The sequence below is a fragment of the Tenrec ecaudatus genome, chromosome X (assembly GCF_050624435.1).
Source record: "Tenrec ecaudatus isolate mTenEca1 chromosome X, mTenEca1.hap1, whole genome shotgun sequence".
NCBI lineage: Eukaryota > Metazoa > Chordata > Mammalia > Afrosoricida > Tenrecidae > Tenrec > Tenrec ecaudatus.
Window position 1 is genome coordinate 136,058,091 of NC_134548.1, and position 19,928 is coordinate 136,078,018.

At 38.2% G+C, this 19,928-nt stretch overlaps 1 protein-coding gene and 1 pseudogene across 9 annotated transcripts in view; both read right to left on the reverse strand.

The window, feature by feature from the left end:
* THOC2 (THO complex subunit 2) overlaps window positions 1–19,928 on the reverse strand; it is a 110,745-nt gene that overhangs the window by 31,260 nt on the left and 59,557 nt on the right. For all 9 annotated transcript variants that reach the window (XM_075539318.1, XM_075539317.1, XM_075539316.1 and 6 more), the window contains exons 13-19: window positions 9,623–9,664; window positions 8,520–8,650; window positions 8,317–8,418; window positions 5,850–5,934; window positions 4,621–4,714; window positions 3,880–3,960; window positions 2,126–2,222 (exon numbers count right to left, since the gene is read on the reverse strand). In XM_075539318.1, the coding sequence (XP_075395433.1) occupies window positions 2,126–2,222; window positions 3,880–3,960; window positions 4,621–4,714; window positions 5,850–5,934; window positions 8,317–8,418; window positions 8,520–8,650; window positions 9,623–9,664 (632 nt within the window). The remainder of the gene's footprint in view (window positions 1–2,125; window positions 2,223–3,879; window positions 3,961–4,620; window positions 4,715–5,849; window positions 5,935–8,316; window positions 8,419–8,519; window positions 8,651–9,622; window positions 9,665–19,928) is intronic.
* On the reverse strand, window positions 348–898 carry LOC142434835 (transcription initiation factor IIA subunit 2 pseudogene; annotated as a pseudogene).

Below are 19,928 nucleotides of genomic sequence, written 5' to 3' on the forward strand. Positions count from 1 at the left end.
TCCAGACTGCCGGCAAAATCATCAGCCTTAGCTACCATCGCACGCCTCACCAAAGAGAGAGGCCCCAGCCATTACATTAGGAGTGAGTTAATTAAATGTTTGACCAGTATGGCCCAAAATCGGTGCAGTAAATATCCAAATGGTCCTTGACTGAGAATAAGTTCCCCAGCCCTGCTGTACAGGGTGTTTCCCTGACTATAAATCTTTTTTTTTTCACATTTTAAAATGAGTTTATTACAGAACACTTGTAGGAAGGCAACAACTTCTGATTTGTCATTAAAAAACGCTCAGTGTTTCCATGCTGTCTGGTAAAGGTAAGAGGCTACAGCTCTAAGCTTCTTTCTAGGGGGAGTCTAGGCCAGTGCAGCACAGCGTAGTCATTTCTGCACTGCTAGAATAAATTTTAAAAGTCTCTTCTATGCTTCTCCGCAAAAAGCGACAAACGAGAGAAGACGGCCAGACCAAGCCCGTTTTCTTTATTCATTCTGTAGTGCTGGAGCCGGGATTTTGACCATCACAGGCTACAATTTTCACTTTGTACACTTTAATAAGCTCTGTCACCTCTCTGAATTCAACATCATTCAAAACAAAGTCCACACATTCTCGCAGAATCGGTACGTATTTAGAGAGCCCCTGAAATTGACTCTGTTCCTGACCCTCTGAGCCAAGGCTGAATTGATAGCCTTATCAAACTGAAGAACTTGAAGGGTGAGTTGAGGGGTGATCTGTTGAGACTGTATGAGCTCATCTAGCCTCTCCTGAAGACTGTTTCCCAGAGTGGTGTTTCTGTATAACTGATAAGCCATGGCTTAAGTGGAAGATGTCGTTTTTCTTACTCAGGCTTGCATTGATGTCCGGTAGGGAAGGCGCTTCCCACCGCGGAGCGGACAGAAGCCCAGCGGAGATGCCCACTTCCCGACAGAGCACCTCCTCAGCAGCCACAGAAACTTGACTATAAATCTTTATGCCGATAGACTTTTTGTCCTAGCCTCATGAGATATTAAGTGTCATTTCACTGCCATCTGCTTATTATTTGCACATTCTGTCTGTGTGTGTGCGCCGTGTGTATACACACAGACACACAAACTTCTTCAACCATTTGAGGGCACACTGTATAGATAGATAATTGCCTGTCATCCCTAAAAACTTCCATATGAATCTCCTAAGAAAACGGTTATTTTCTTACATACCACAGCAGCTAGCTCCTTTAGTATATCTAACACCGACACAAGATTCATAGCTAAGCTACTGCTCCAATTTCAGTCTTATCAGTTGACCCAATTGTGTCCTTCCTAGTAGCATTCTTTCCACTCCAGTGCATGGTGGCCAATCTTTTTGATAATATAGAGGCCCCTCTCAAAAAAGCCATTTACTACAAAGGAAATAACAACATAATGGTGACATGTTGATAAAATTCTGAGTCTAATTATTATTTTTAAAGTTTTCCCAAAACTAACATAAGCATGTCAAGACTTACATAGATAATGCTTACTTTGAACACTTAACAGTTTTAGTTTCTATTTTTACCAGAAAACTGTTAAACATAATTTTTTTGTTATTTGATTCGATCAGGTTACTGGTGATGACATTTTAATATACATAGTTATTCATACATTAAGCACTGATACTGGCCCAGAATAATAAAATCCAACAATCATAAAGTGGGTGTGATCCAAAAGTTTGCATCTTCCGATGGTCAAGTTTAAAAATTAACTGTCTTATAAATACCATACATATCTTCAAAATTAATAAACATTTTCCTACCAAATATTTAACTTAAATTATCCAGTAACAAAATCAACAATGCAATATATCCTATCAAAAGAGAACATATAAGATTCCTCTTTAAAAGGATTGCCCATTTACTTATGTATCAGATTTTCAAAATAAGTGTCTTTCTACTGGCTTACAAATGTAGCCCAATAGTAAATTTGGTTTTTTTAGGTGTTTAAGTATATTTCAAGGAGTCTATAAAATGTTAATTTCTTTTAACTAAAGAATGATATCTAAATAAGTGAATATTCTACTTGAGCCAACAAAGTAGCCTTTCAAGGTAACAGTTATCTTAATCTCTCAGTACCACCAGATGTATTCTAATTATTCAATTATATTTCACTATAATTACCTTTTGCCTGCCTTTAGCTGATTGGCAACATATTGAAGAAGACCAGCAAGATCAATTGGGTATTTACGAAAAACTGCCCCACAGAAACTAGCCAAACCTATATGGTGTGAAAAAAAACAGGATCACTAAGAGTTCACAACATCAACTGTCAGTTAATATCAGTTTTCAACAAATTCAATTTAGACGACACATGAAGGTGGGGATGAATAATTACATATTGCTCATACCGTGGAGTAGTTTGCTAATCAATAATAATAGTGAATATTTATTATACTGAGCATTTTACACTGATTACCGTACATACCCGAGTATAAGCCAAACCAGCTGAGGCACCTAATTTTACCACAAAAATTGCATTTAAAATGTACTGGAAACCTTGGCTTACACACGAGTATATACGCTATCTTATTAAACCCTTAAAACCATCACCTTAGGGTCCATAGGTAAGACAAATCAGATTCTCAAGGACACATGCCAAGTAAGGAGATAGAATAGTGATTTAAATCTATGCAGCTTAACTCCAAAACCCATGACATTAGATTAAGACAAAACAAACTCTTACCCAATTCGGTAACAAAGTTAAATGAACAACACTTCACCCCAAATGCTTAAGCCAAAAAAAGAAAGTTTCTTTTTATCTAGGACCATGCGTGAGTAAAGGGGCAAGAAGACAAGTAAAGATCACCAGGCCAAGGGAAAACAGAAGACCGATTTTAACCAATAGTTCTTCAATAGGGAGGAAAGCCCCCGGTCAGACAAGAGGAAGGGATGCCAGTAAAGTCAAGGGATCCATATCTTGCTCAAGTCCTGCCCTCCAGGAATTTAGAGGCCAGTGGGGATTACCAAAAACTCATTGCCATAATGTCGATTCCAATTCATAGCAACCCTATGAACAGAGTAGAACTGACTCTGAGTTTCCAAGGCTTTAATTCTTTAAAGAAGCAGAAAGCCTCGTTGTTCTCTAGCAGAGTAGCCTGGTGAGTTCGATCTGCTGACCTTCTTAGAGGAAAATACTGGGAATGTACAATGGAAAACCTGTGAGTATAAAGCTTCTTGGGAATACAGAGGAGAGCAACTGAATTCAAACTTGTGGGTGGGAGCGTACCAGGGAACGCTGACTTCTAAGCTGGAATCTACTGAATGAGTAGAAAATGGGATTAGGGCAGCAGGGGTAGGGATGAGTGGCAGGAAAGGGTATTTCACAAAGAAGGAATGGCAAGTGCAAAGGGCCGGAAAATATATAAGCAGTATTGTTGGAACCTAGAATATTGAGGAAGAAGGAAAAGATCAGTGGAGCCCTGATTTCCAAAGTAACATACTCGAACGACTTCCTCAAGATTTCAAACTTTAAAGGGCAATGGGAGACACTGAAACATTTGGATCTCAGACAGGATAGATTTTTAAGAAAACGGCTATAAACAAAAGTACAAGAAATAAAAGTAAATAAATCTAGGGGTTTTTTTGTTAAGGATTTTGTCTTTTTCAAGAGGACTAGAACCTTGAGAAGATCAGGAGAGATGGGAGAATAGTTCCTTTAAGATCAAAAGGAGCTCTATCTCAGCAGCTGTGCTTGCCTCACTAGTTGGAATGATAACTATTACATAAACCGGCTCATATGCCCAGAGCGCCGATACTCTGAGTGACAACATCTTTTCGACAGTTGACAAACAGGTTCTTAGTATAAAGAGTGAAATATATAGTGTGGTAGTTTCCAGAGACATTCATGTGACCTTTGGAAAAATAGAAATACTTACTCTGAAGCCAGCTGGAGATCGTGGTGTCATCATGTTTCATCCTCTCCTTCTCTGGATTAGCTAAAGCTTCAATGATGCAATCTTCCGATCATTAAGAAAAACAGTGAAGCCACTATGTCTCTAGCATAACCTACTTCAAGCCATAGTATTTTCAATCACCTCAGACACATGTGAAAGGCAGACAATAAATAAGGAAGACCAGAAAAGTGATGCCTTTGAGTGGTCATGTTGGCAAAGACTATTCGATGTACCACAGACTGGCAGAAGAACAAATAAATCTATCTTGAAAGAAAGGATAGCCAGAATGCCCCTTAGAAGCAAGGATGGGGAGACTTCAGCTCATGTACTTTGGGATCAGTCGCTGGGGAAGGACATCATGTTAGTAGGTCAGGAAAAAGGGGAAGATCCTCATGCCACATGTTTAGAACAATAGTCTGCTGTGTTCTGTTACAAGTTATTGAAAAATACACTCATTTTAGTAATTTTTTCTTCTTTAACCATTTTCCCATCCATCCTTCAGCAAGCAAGGTAGATTGTACACTATATTAAGATATTTGGCAAACCTATGTCTCTCACTATATACAAAGACACACACACATACTCCCTTACTCCCTTTTGAAAGAAAAGGATGACTGGTTATACTTCAGATAAGCCACTTGAATCTACCTCAAATGATTACTAAAATAAAAATGTCCACCTCTCAGATCAATGTGAAATCTATGTATTACTTTAAAAGGATACAGGCCAAGACATCATAATTCAATGAAGTGAGGTATTTCAATGAATCTACTACAGGTGTTATTAAGTTATCATACTTCTGTATTTGTGACAAGATCTGGAAGAGAATAGATGGTATTGATAAAAATGGTACTGCCCCAATTAAATAATGTCTGCATTTTTCAAAATAATACTTATTAATGGTTTCCATTCATTTTGCATTCATATAAAACCAACTGTTCTATCACTGACTCGGAGGTTGTTTTCTAAAGTTACATTATTCAGTAAGGAAATAATTCCAAAAGTCTAAGGTTGAACTTCTGACGTATATATAAAAGGCTAGTTTTATGAGAACTGTTTTAGAAGTCTTTCTAAAATGAAAGTAATAGTGCTACAACTGAGCCACAATGAAATGCTGTTGAATGTTTCTAAACAATCGATCTTATTATTAAAATGTTGTCAACAAACCAATACTGTTTAACCAGCACTGTTACACAGTACTGGAAAATCAAAATAGCATATTAAAATGTAGCGTGTATCTTTAGCTTAATTGTACGATGTTGCATTTGTTAAAGCCCCTCCTCCCTCCAAATATATCACCAAAAATTTTGAAGGGCTCCCATTCCTTTCTGATTGCTAACCAAGGCAAAAGGAAACATCCGTAAGATTACATTCATCTTGAAACAGACGTCCCTAAGATTACATTCAACTGGAAACATACGTCCCTAAGATTAGTCATCTTGAAACATACGTCCCTAAGATCACATTCATCTTGAAACATACGTCCCTAAGATCACATTCATCTTGAAACATACGTCCCTAAGATCATATTCATCTGGAAACATACGTCCCTAAGATTACATTCATCTTGAAACATACGTCCCTAAGATCACATTCATCTGGAAACATACGTCCCTAAGATTACATTCATCTTGAAACATACGTCCGTAAGATCACATTCATCTGGAAACATACGTCCCTAAGATTACATTCATCTTGAAACATACGTCCCTAAGATTACATCATCTGGAAACATACGTCCCTAAGATTACATTCTACTGGAAACATACGTCCCTAAGATTAGTCATCTTGAAACATACGTCCCTAAGATCACATTCATCTGGAAACATACATCCCTAAGATTACATCATCTGGAAACATATGTCCCTAAGATTACATCATCTGGAAACATACGTCCCTAAGATTACATCTGGAAACATACATCCCTAAGATTACATCATCTGGAAACATACGTAATCAAACAGAATAGTTGGATTGCTGTGGCTCAGCTTCCCAATCTGTCTTCCCGAAGGCTTCACATTCTCCTTGGTTAGGCGCCTGCACGAGGGGAAACACATTGCAGAGGTCATCTTACATAACTTCCCTCCTAATGGCTACAGATTTTATAGATGATGGGGGGGGGGATTCTTTCCTATAGATCTAAAATAGAGAAATATAAACCACATTCATCATATTGTTTACAGCTCGACTTAATCTAGTCTGGTTAGGCATTCTTCCAGAGGGTAATTGAGATTTTATATAAAATGCCTAATTACTTGTAAAATACACAATCTCATTTCATAATATTGTAACAAGCACTGAAACTCTTTGAATGCAAGTCTTTATCATAACAAATCAAAAGAATCACTCTTTATCAGGTCAAGGATTAAAATATCTAAGTAGCATTGCTGTAATAAAATACCTCGTGCTATCTGGCTCACTAACCCTAACACAAGCAAAGTTAATTTTGTGCTCCTTGATATACAAAGGTCTTGTGCACAATGTAAACGTTTTAGACATCTATCCGTTCCTTTCCTCTGCTCAATGTTCTTTAGTTATCATTTCTGTAAATACATGTCAGTGAAATGCTTATCATTCAAAACTATTACACGTAATCTTAAACTCTTCTGATGAATCTATTTACGTGATAAACCTCAAACCTTAAAACTTGAAAAGGTAAGTGGAGAGCAAATGCCTTGAGAATGATTGGGGCAGGGAATGTATGGATGTGCTTTATACAATTGAGGTATGTATATGTATGGATTGTGGTAAGAGTTGTATGAGTCCCTAATAAAATGTAAAAGAAGAAAAGAGAAAAAAAAAACTTGAAAAGGTTACAAGTAACAGAAAGGACACTTTCTAGATTGAAAATTGAATAGAGCAAAATCTGAATTGCCATTCTCATTGGCCCATCTTCTTTTTCCGCAGAGAAGAGAGACCATCAGTCTTTAAACTGTTTATATTCTGGTCCATCTTTAAACTTACCACCACCTCTCCGCACTCCCAACCCTATTTCACATATCCTTTCTACTTGCCAAGGCTAACCCCAGAGGGAAAACCAACTGGAAAAAATAAAATTAAAAAAAGGAATAATTTGTTAATGGTGCCTTCCTACCACCCGAGTGCGGTCTCTGATACATGAAATATCGTGATGAGGGTTCATGGAATAAATTACTGAATGCCCAGTTGCAAATTCTCATTTTAAATACCACTAGCCAATTCACATTGTAAACGTTAAGCAAAGCTTGCAAAATTATACAAGAAATAGGATGAGTAACAACTCCTGCTCTCAAGCGCTCACCAGCTAGTAAAACATACTTAAAAGCACTTTAAATTTTTCCTATATTAAAAGTGACAACAGAAAGACAAGGCTCTCTACAGCCATAAAAACTTACAATCTCAGAAACCCATAGGGGTAGTTCTACTTTGTCCTATAGGGCCACGATGAGTCAGAATCAATTCGATGGCAGTTGAGTTTGGTGTTTTGCTTACATTAAGTAAAAATCGTAAATCACAATGTTGTAGTTATCATGTGCTATCAATAGCATAAAAAGGGAGCTACAATGGTAGTATTAAACTCTATATACATGAAAAATATGTAGAAGAATATACACAATACTACACAGTGCTGACTATTTTCCCTTGGAGGTACTAAGCAGATGGGTAAAAAGAGAGTCTATCGAAACTGATACTAACCCTAAACTCAAAAAACTCACTGTCATCGAGCCGATGCCAACTCATAGAGACCCTACAGGGTGAGGGAGAACTGCCCCCTTTGCATTTCCAAGACTGTAACTGCTTACGGAAGTAGAAAGCCCTGTCTTTCTCCTGCAGGGAAGCTGGTGGTTTCCAACTACCAATCTTGCAGATCGCAGCCCAACGCATAACCATTACGCCATCAAGGCTCCTGTGATACTAACCTAAAGTAAAAAAATTTTCAAAATGTAATTAGGAAGAATCAACCAAAAAAAGAAAAACTAACATGACTCTTATTTTTGGATAGCATTGAAACATAAAACACAAAAATGAAAGAAAAATTGTTTTTCTTAATAAAAAAAAAGGGTGGGGGGGATGTGTCCTTGGCGAGATAGCTGTACATACTTCCATTCGATCTTCCTAAAAGACAAGACAGCTTTACTAAAATAAACTTCCATCAGCAGAAATTCCTCAAACACTAACCTGCACAAACTATTATGCAAACTGAGCAAACGTAATACATGTATATATTAATGAATATTTGTAGGTTTTATACCCAAATAAACATGACAACTATTAATAGCGATGAAACCACCTAACAATGACAACCTATAGCATATAACCAATTACCACATTCACGGACTTCCTCAAAACTGAGGCTCAGTACTTAAGGTAGCTGTAAGAGAGGAAATTAGATCCAGATGTAATTTATGTTAATATGTAGAAAAACAAATGAAAACTTACTTCATGATATATTTGGCTCTGTCTATTGTTTGAGCCTTAACTTTTACTAAAAGTGGGTGACTGTTATAAGTTTCATTCTTCCACTGGCCATATAGGTGATATCTTTAAAAAGGAGATGATAAAGAATTAGAAAAAGTGTTAAACAAGTGAAAGTTACTAGATCAGAGCTAGCAGTAGTTAAAAATTTGAAAGTAAGTATTTACCTATGCTGATAGGGAAATGTTTTAAACATTCCCCATAGTTCCTCAGACATACAGGCATTGCAGTCCATCAAAGAGAGAGATGGTAGTAGTACCTGGTCAGTAATGCTAAGTAAACAGCTGAGGATGACTTCCTAAGAAGGAGGGGAAAAAGTTACTTAATTAAGAAGCACATTAATCCACCCCCACCCCTACCAATCAACATGAATTAATGATAACATTGGAAAACCTGCCATTTCATGTTCTCAAACTACATAATGCCAAATCCCCATCTCCACCCTATCATTGGCCTTTTCACAATTCTTGTTCATGTTTCTCTAAGGAGCACTGGTGGCACAGTGGTTGAAGCATTCAATGGTTAACAGAGAGGTCGCCAGCCCAAACCTACCAGTCGTTCTGAGGGAGAAAGATGTAGCAGTCTGCTGTAGTAAATATTTACATCTTTGGAAACTCTATGGGGCAGTTTTACTCTGTCCTATAGGGTCAATATGACAGCCATGGATTTGTTTTGGTTTTGTTTAGATAGCAAATGAGGTAGAGAATGGAAAGAGGTAGAAAGAGAATAAAAAGACTTTTATACTTTTCCTTTTCCAACATGTTCATCCTAATAAAAGGGAGGTAATTAAATCTTATGAGAGCTTTGTACAATGTACTAGAAAGTATGGTCCATTATGTAAAGAATAAAATTATTCTTCCCACTTGATTACAGCTTATTTACTCGAGGGGAATGAGCAACAGAATTGTAGGGGAACAGATCCATTAGATGGTGTCAGACACAGCAAAATTTATATTTTTGTATAAAGTCATAAGAATAACATATAATAATAAGGGTTACTGAGGGGTAGGGTGGGGGGAGGAGGGGATAAAGAGGAGCTGATATCAAGGAACTCAAGAAGAAAGAAAATGTGTTGTAACCGATGGTGGCAGCATTTGTAAAACTATGCTTGATCTCAATGAAAATTGCTACAAAATCTGTAAATGTTCCCAATCAAATGTTTTTTTAAAAAAATAAAGACAAGGAAGGTGGAGGAAAAAACTTATACGAAATCTGCTCTGTGCCAAATCTAGACAAACATTAGACATACACTACATTTTTCTAGACTCACCGTTTTTTCTTTGTCTTCTTGTTTGCTTCCATCAGACTGAAACTGAAATTTTAAAAATGTATTATAAATAAAACACAAAAAGTTAAGTTCATACTGTCAAAATTTCATTTCAGTTGCAAGTGTTTTTGAATCGTTCCCTTATTTTTACATACACACGGGGCTTTAAATGCAGTATTGCCAGTTTAATTTTTTTTATTTCATCTATATTTCTAATCTCCAGATCACTCTTGACGCCCACAAATTTTTAAATTTGAACTTTACAAATAAATTCTTTCCTTAACCCTCATTATCTCAAAACCAAGGCACCCTAAAACAGAGTTTTGTCCTTACAGAATTAAACAATCGGAATATTAAGGCAACAAAAGCGAAACATTACTAAGTAAACACACTTACAGATTTAACTGACAACTACAGAGGTCTTCACTGAAAAAAACTAGTTCAAAATATTTAACAACATTGCTGACAAAGATAAAGTCATTGTCTCACTTGCACAAATTGAATGAAAGGGCATAGGGCCACACAATATCTTGGACTCACAGGCCCCCCCCCAAGATGCTAGACTTTAAAAAGTATATTCATTTCAAATGAAACCATAATGGTTGTGTGTACAGGCAGGGTGGGTTGCACACAGGACAAAACGACAACTGAAACATTGACAGCAAGGGCCTCTCTAGATTCCTAAGGAGGATTTAGCTCCATACCAAGTAAAGGAAGTGATATACTTTTTATGGGAACGAAGGAGCCTATTCTGCATGGCTTTTCATGATTGAGTACTTTAATGAGTGTTGCCTTATGGGAAGTTTAACTTCTGTATGACATTTCACTTAAGCCTCATTCAGAAGAAAGTTCTACCTCTTTTTTTTTTCATGTATTGATAATTTTTTTTGTGGTTCTTTTTTTTTTAACAATTTATTGGGGCTGATACAATTCTTTTCACAGTTCATACATATACATACATCAATTGTATAAAGCACATCCATACATTCCCTGCCCCAATCATTCTCAAGGCATTTGCTCTCCACTTAAGCCCCTTGCATCAGGTCGAAAGTTCTACCTCTTGAGTCTAATAATGTTAGGTGGATGGGAAAAATACATTGTTTTAATTAGCAAGCTAAAAAGGTAAGGTTTCCTTTGACAGAAACAATCATTAACTAAGGTAAGGCCAAAAGGGGCCTGACAGGAAAACACTCAGTAAGTTTGTTTTGTGGTTTTTCCTTGGTAGGAGGGTGGAGGGGAGTAGGGTGGGAGGTGTGCAGCCTAAAATAGGATGATATGGATGACTAGGAACCCCACTGTGAAGATAATGGCACTGAAGCTGCTCCTTCCCAGGCACACTATGATTCAAGTAAAACGAAGGCCACTGTGCGCTGTTTTTTCTAAGCAACTACCCTATCCTTAGTCCCTTAAGGTTCTTGCATGAGGTTCTAAGGTCTACATGTCAATTATTTATATTTCAAAAGCGGGAAGATTTGAAAAGAACGATGCAAAACAAAAGGAAGCCATATAAAAACAGCAATAAGAAACCTTTATGAAGGGGCTCATTACTGCAAAGATGAATTTTTTTTTCTAATCAAGAGGTACACATCAATAAAAGCAATTTTCTTTCGCTTGGTAAGATGATGAAGACCTTGTACTCACTTGATGTTTTTTGTGTTTTTAATTTGCTTTTAAATTCAGAATAAATAACTAAAACTCTCTTTTCCAATGGTTCAAAACTCAAAGCAGGAAGAAATGGAGGAAACAATGGCATAAGGTAAGAAGGGACACAAGCTCAGTTTCGTCCATTTAGTGATTAGATATCAAACATTGGGAAGTCAAAGAGGAACCGGACAGAGGTTACCAAAAATAAAAATTATAATCGTTAGAAATCGGTTGCTCACAATTATGCCTAAATTGGGTAATTAGCTGCATGTCACAAATCAAATTCCAAACTTGCTCCATAAAGAATCAATTGATTGAGCTGCATTAACACTACTGGGTCAGTCAAGAGGAGGAGCGACCTTTGCGGAAGTTGAAGAATAAACTTGGAGAAAAGTTGTTACTACGGCTAGGTAAAATACTACTTTAAGACTAATGATCTACGTTTAGTGTCTCTAACCCATGACAGAGAAAAAGAAGCAGGCAGACCACTTCCAAAAAATTACTGACTTAAAACCTTCCGAACAGCAGAGCTGATAAAGTGCAAGACTATTGAGTCCTACAGGTTGGAAAAAGCACTCAAATGACAAGAGGCACCTCCGTAAAGCAAAGTCATTTTTAATGACATAGACTGTGCAAGACTCAAAAGAGAAGAAACAGATGCAAATATCTATTAATAATTGGGATATGGAATGTATGAAGTATAAATCTAAAAAAACTCAAAATCTGTAAAAATGAAACATGATTAAGTGTGGGATGGCACCAATAACATCATACAAAAACAAAATGAGGCTAATACCATTATAAAAAGGTGAAGCACAGAAGGGTCACAAGAAAGAAGCGAGCCAGCCAGGGTGCAGTACATATAGCACCAACAAAACACACCACGTTCCTCTAGTTCTTTCATGTACCAGCACCCCGACTATCACGACCCCAGTTCGACCCAACAAATTTGGCTAGGCCAGAGCATGTACACTGGAACAGGTAAGAGCTCTGGACACAAACTATCTGGGACAGATAGACCCCTCAGAACCACTAATGAGAGTAGCAGTACCAGGAGTGTTGGGGGAGAAGGGATAGAAAGGGGGAACTGATCGCAATGATCGATGTACACCACCACCCCCAAAAGGGGGACGAACAACAGAACCGTGGTTAAAGGGAGACAGCCAACAGTGTAAAATAGGAAAATAAAAATAATTTATAAATGGTCAAGGGTTCAAGAGGAGGGGATGGGATGGGAGGGTGGGGGAGAGTGTGAAGAGAAATCAGAGGAGCGGATACCAAGGGTTCAGTCAGAAAGAAAATGTTTTTGAAATGAAGATGGCAACATATGTACAAATGTGTTTGATACAATTGATGTGTGAATTGTTTAAAAAAGCTCTAGGAGCCCCAATAAAATTATTTTTTAAATTGGTGAAGTAAAACAAACAGAAATTTCCAAGAGATCTAAAGAAGACAAAGTATTATAATGAAATGTACAAACACTTGGGAGTTAGGGGAGAATATATTCAGCCTTTCTCAAAGCTAAAAAAATTAAAGAAAAAACAGAAGCTCTGAGTGGCAATACTTAAATATTCTAAAAGCAAAATATTGAACAATGTAGGGAGCATCAAAAGATGGAACGAATGCAGTCGCTGTACAAAAATGAATTAGTTGAAATTCAGCCCTTTCAAGAGGTAGCTCACGATCGGGAAACGATGGTACTTAAAGAAGCAGACCAAGCTGCACCCAAATGCACTGGCAAAATCCAGTTCTCCAGGAAAGAAAACAAATAGACATTAAAATATTTCAAAAAAGCTAATGGCAGCCTTACTCTAGTAGGCCACGATATTTGGGGCACGGCTACTTAGGCAAAGACCGGAAGAGATCCCTATCTGTGCCCAGTACAAAGAAAAGTAGCTCCACAGAATGCAGAAATTATCAAACAGTATCATGATATCACATAGAAGCAAAATCTTACTGAATATAGTTCAAAGGGGGTTGCAGCAGTACATCAACAGGAGCTGCTAGAAATCCCAGATGGATTCAAAAGAGAACAAGTATCGAGGGATAACAATGCTGGCATCAGATGCATTGTGGATGAAAACAGAGCATAGCAGACAGCTTATTGTTGTATTACTGACTATGTAAAGGTCTTCTGTTGTGTGGAACATAGCAAACTATGAGTCATGTGAAAAATGGAAATTCCAGAATACGTAAACTGTGCACATGTGGTACTGGATATCCACAGAGAAGCAGTCGTTTGAACAGAACAAGAGGTGGACAATAAACAAACAAATATTCACGATCACAAGCAGGAGAGAAAAGCAAATCGATACAATATCATCTCATCTCTACATTAATAATAAAGTTCGTAAAATAGAAATCAAATACTGGCCAGGGTCTAGAGACTGGAACCCTTGCTGCTTGCGGAACTGTAAAATCGAGAACTGTGACCAAGAGGACGGTGCGTCCTCAAAATGCCGGCTAACCCAGCAATGCATCTAGTCGGTATGCACACTAGTAGGAAGAGCCGTTACACAGATATATGCACACCCACGCTCATCTCAGCGCTATTCCCAATAAAATCCAAGGTCCGGGTAAAGCCTAATGATTGCAACTACGAGCACTTAGAAATTGGGCTGGCACACACTGAAATGGTTAAGTTCCTTAGAAGAGGCCAGAGATTCCACTGGACACTAACAGTCCCTGCGCTCCACTTCATAGACAAATAGACATATTTCTAAGAGGGGGGCATTTTAGCAATTGTTTTCAAATGCTGTTTTTCAGACTTTGAGTTTTTTTTTTTCTTTTTCCTGAAACTGAACTTTGAGTTTCCATTATAGAAAACAAAGCCTTTGGAAGAATAGGGGAATTGATCAATTTTTTTTCAGGCTTGATTTTTTTAAATTTTATTTACAAATGGTTGGCATTGTTTCTTCTGGTGGGTAGCTGTCTTGGGTAGCCATCCAAAGATAACTTGATGAAGCCGCTATCCTTCGCGTACTGATGGAAACACTGACGGCACATATTGAGGTTTTATTTCCAGATCAGACCGTGCCGGTTTGAGCACACACGGCAAGAACAGGAACCCTGGCTGAATTTTCACGGGTGGCTCCAGTAGAGCTGCTGGTAACTCACCTTGTTTCCAGGCTCTATCCAAGGCAAAAGGCTTCAATTTTTTTTTGTAGTGTGAATTTCATCCACACAAAAATTGCACCCTACTTTTCTTTCTTGTATAAAATGTACTTTTTATTAAAAGATCATTTCATGGGGGGGGGGGCTCTTACCACTCTTATAATAATCCATACATCAATTGTTTCAAGTATATTTGCACATATGTTGCCATCATTATTTTCTAGACATTTACTTTCTATTGAGCCCTTAGTACCAGCTCCTCTTTTTTCCTTCCCTCCCCATCTCCACCCTCATGACCCTTTGATAAATTATAAATTATTATTATTTTCGTATCTTACACTGACCACTGTCTCCCTTTAGCCACGTTTCTGTTGTTCATCCCCTTGGGGAGGGGAGGGGAGGGAGAGGGAATGTGATTATGAGATCATCATGATCAGTTCCCCCTTCCTCCCCTCCTATAAAATGTACTTTTAAAATTATATTTGTACTTCAAGTCTACATTTGCCTAACAAGATTGAAAATCTATATATTTATATCTGAAGCTATTAAAAAATCATCTCTGGCAAGAAAAATGGTAAGTAAGGTCTTATTTGTAATTGATTGCCCTATCTATGATTCCATAACTTTGATTAGATTATGAAGATATTCAGTACTAGCTAGAGGTGACCATGTCCTAACTAATTATGATAGGATAAAATACAAGTGCAAATATAAGTGCCCTAATACTTAGTTGTTCCCTGCTAAGGCTTACTGCATAGCAGGCTTATTATAGATTAAACTTGGTCCCCAAGCTTAGAGCTCATTTGCTTTGGAACATACATGAAGAATGTCAACGACTGCATGGTGTGTGCCTTGCCGCCCGCCATGCTGTCAGACAGCGTGACAGCAGCTATGCATTTAAAACCAACCAGTTGCTCCTAGGGAGAGAGGCTTTCTACCCCCGTAAACATTCAGTCTCTGAATACCCGCTGGTGCAGTTCTCCCTAGTCCTAGAGGGTCGCTAAGGGTTGGAATCAACTAGATAGCAGGAAGGTTTTTGGACCACCAAAAACGAAGGGCCAGGAGTGCTGTGTGCCCTTTACATCTGGGGTCTGGCACTGCAGAGCTCCTCAGCTAGATTCAGGCCAAGATTGGCGCCAACACACGTGGAGGTCTCCAAGGACTGTTGGGCCCAGATACTGAAAGGGGACAAAGATCTTTCCCCAGAGCCCAGCTTGAGAGAAAAAGCCTTTCCCTAGAGCCAGCACTCCAGATTTGGACTTTCACCTTCTTAAACTTTAAGAGAATAAATTTGTTTGTTAAATCCACCCACTTGTGTTATTTTTTATAGTAGCATTAGCTATAATTATCTAATAAACGGGAGCTCAACAAATAATGCCAACAATAGTATCTGTCTCAGAGAATTTTACCCAAGCATTCGGGGAAGAAATGACACCAATCCTATACAAACTCTTCCAGAGCATAGAAAGGGAGGGTAAAATCCCAAACTCTTTCTATGAAGCTAGTATAACACTGATACCCAAAGCACATAAGGATCCCCAAAGAATTGAGAACTGCAGACCGATATCTTTAACGAACACCAATGCAAAAATCCTTAACAAAATATCGGCCAATTGAATACAAAGGTATATAAAATGAATAACTCAGCATGACCAAGTGGGATTCATTCAAGGGATGGGAGAATGGTTTAACATCCGAAAGGCCAGCAACATAAAATTTGCCACATTGACAAGAAAAGGATACGAACTACATGATAATATTGATAAGATGCAGAAAAAGCATTCTAAACACCCAACATCCATTCCTATTTAAGACACACAAGATGGTAGGAATGGAAGGAAAATTCCTCGATACAATACAAGCCATATATGAAAAACCAACAGCCAATGTAGTAATCAATGGAGAAAAGACAAAATCATTCCCACTACAAAAGGGGACCAGACAAGGATGCCCCTAGTCCCCTCTCTTACTCAACGTCATACTGGAAGCCCTAGATAACAACATAAGGCAAAGGAAAGATATTAAAGGAATTCATCTTGGGAAAGAAGAGGTGAAATTATCATTACGTGTGGATGATATGATTTTTTATACTGAAAACCCCAAAAGCTCCACAAGGAGTGCTGAAAGTGATAGAGGACTATGGCAGCGTGGCTCAACAAACAGATGTATTATCGGACTACTATACACATCAGACAAGACCACAAAAGTGGGGATCAAAAAGGTAAGTATCCGTCACAATAGTCAGAAGTTATATTAATATTTTAAAAATAAATCAACAAAAGTTTACCTTAGTAAAGTAAAAACTCATTTTGATCTTAAGATTTCATGATGACTTCCCCTTCCCTTATCTATAGGAACCTAATTAGCGTTTCGCTATAGCCCAAGGCAACCCCGAAACAAAAATAAAAAACACACTGCCCCTGCATGGATTCCAACTCACAGTGATCCTATAAGGACTACAAATCTGAGGCTATAAATCATTTTGAGAGCAGACAGCATTAACTTTCTTTTGAGGAGCTGATGATGGGTTCGAACTGCTGACCTTATGGTTAGTAGCCCAACATGTAAACCACTACACCATTACTCTACCAGAGCTCCTTGCAACTCCAGGAACAATTAAAGCCCAAGAATAATATGATCCGTATCTGGCTTAGAAAAGTGACTGGTTTAAGATCACATAGGTAAAAATTGGCTAGCAGCTTCTGGGAATTAAGCTAGTTAGCATAATGATTGGTTGCTAATCTTCTAATTACTTTGTTTGGAGGGCAGCCTTAAATGGAGATTCTTTATGGGAATGTAAGGTTCTAAAGTCAGCACTAAAATGAAAATTATATACTCACAATTACCCCTGGAAATCCCTTGAATTGCGCATACAGTGTACAGAAAACACATTAACCAAACACTACACTCACAACCAGTGTGGTGGAAAAACTGAACCAAACTGAAGGAGAAAAATAGCCTCTAATGTGACCCTTCCTCTTTAGACATACATACTGAGTGCTGAGACAAATGGAATGAAGCAGGATCACAGACTCTGCTCCGAGAACTGGTAAGAAATGACAAGTAGTAGCCATCGGCTCCCAAACTCTAACACAGATGGTTCATAAGCTGGAGTTCTCTAACACGTAATCTAAGGTACACTTTCCTCCTGACCATCCAAGTATTTCAATATGAAAATATCCCAACTCTTCTTAAGAGTTGAAAAGACAATACACTAAACAACTTAATATCTACCTTCCAAATTCAACAACGGAAACTTTGCCTTTTCCCCTCTCTGGATTTTAAAAAAAAGAAAGAAAATGCAGACATGACAATTGACCGCAAAATAATTTAGTATGTATGCATTTCTTGAGAATAAAGATATTATTCTATGTTACCACAATATCATTATCATCTCTATTTCTTAATACCGTCAGTTTAAGAAAAGTTTTGACATTCTGACTCCATGTTTTCTGAGCTTTAACTGTGGATCAATGTAGAGCACTCTGACTTGGCCAAGGTCAATACATGAAGCAGCCATGTATAGTGACCAGGCTGCTGTGCCTGATGAATGCAATTCATCTCACTTAAGTGGAAGAGTAAAACTGGCTGAAATGACAAATGCAGTTTTATATGCACACACACACACACGCAGAAAAATACTACACAATAAGAATAATAAACAGCCGGAGATCCCCTTGCAGAGGGGTCTCGGGGAGGATACAAGCAAGACAGGGTGTGATGTAGCAATGATGAAAACTTTCCTCTAGTTCCTAAATGCTTCCCCCCCACTATCATGATTCGAATTTTAATCTGCAAGTCTGGCTAGACCAGAGGATGTACACTGGTACAGATAGGAACCAGAAACACAGGGAATCCAGGGCGAATGATCCCTTCAGGACCAGTGGTGCGAGTGGCCATACTGGGAACGTAGAGGGAGGGTGAGTTGGAAAGAGGGAACCGATTACAAGGATCTACATATAACCTCCTCCCTGGGGGACGGAGAACAGAAAAGTGGGTGAAGGGAGACATTGGACGAGGCAAGATATGACAAAATAATAATTTATAAATTATCAAGGGTTCATGAGGGAGGGGGAGCGAGGAGGTGGGGAAAAATGAGGACTCAGATGCCAGGGGCTTAAGTGGAGAGCAAATGTTTTGAGAATGATGAGGGCAATGAATGTACAAATGTGCTTTGCACAATCGATGTATGTATGGATTGATAAGAGTTGTATGAGCCCCTAATAAAATGATTTTTTAAATTTAAAAAGAATAAACAGCCATATAAAGAAGCTATCAGACAACTGAGTTAAGATGACATTAAAACCGCAACTTTGTTCGCTGCATTAACAACTGAAGGAGAGATGTGTTTTCGTTTTGTTTTAATGCCTCACACTCACCATCGACAACAAAGCAAGAGGAAACCTATGCCATTTGCTTCAGAAAGTTGTAACTATGACAACTGTAATAAACGTTCATAACGATACTGTCTTACATCCTTCGTTTGTGGAGTAGACTCTAGGGTATTAAAAGCTTGCAAATGGACGTTCAAGATACAACTATTCGCCTTGACTGGTCTGAAACAGAAAGAAGATTAACTAAAGATGAGAAAGCAGTCAACAGGACTACTAGCTGAAAGGAACCATGGTCTCATCTATCTTGCCACCAGAAGAATGAGATGGTTCCCCAGCTACCACTAACAACAGTCACCCCGGCACACAAAATTCTTGATCCTGGATAGAATGGGAGAAAACATGTAGGACAAAGCTCAAATTCCTAAACAAAAAGGCCAGACCTAGCGGGCTAGTGGAGACCAGAGGAGCCTCCAGATACTCTTTACATTTGGAACTGAACCCACTCAGCCAAAGAATAGATCGGTTTACAAAATAAACAGCATCCACAGATTATTGAGCAGGGCGTGTGTGCATTTCAAGTATACAGAGAAAGACATTAGAGTGAACGCAAAGGAAAAACTCAAAAATATCACCTGTGAGTACGGTTCTTCTTCTAATGAATCATCTGTATGAGACCAAACAGTCTACATTTACACTAGACCAAAGTTGGAGGGGAGGAGGAGTAAGTGGGGACTACGAAAGTAGATGCGTGGAACACAGCAACTAGAATGGGCACCATGAGAATGCTGACACACTGTAAAAGCTGAAACCCATGCCATGACATACAGAGAAAATTGTAAATGAAAAATTTGCTGCGTAAACTTACACCAAAATTACAATGAGAAAAAAACGAACACACAAAAACACCCTACATGAAACCAAACAATTACTGTAAAACAAAGATGAGACTGTAAGGGAACTAGGGGAATGTAGATACATTATGAAGAACATAGCAGTCACTGAACAATTTGTGCAGAAATTGCTGAATGGAACTGTCTGCGGAACTAAACTGAAAACACACAAACTTTTTAAAAGTACTGATCACACATGGCATAAATACAGGATTCTGGTTCATTGTGGTGTGCCTTTGTGGTGTAGGCTCCTGCCCAATCCCCAGAAGTGGTACTAGACAAAGAGCTAGATGAAAAAAATCCTGATATATTTTCTCATGGATGCCT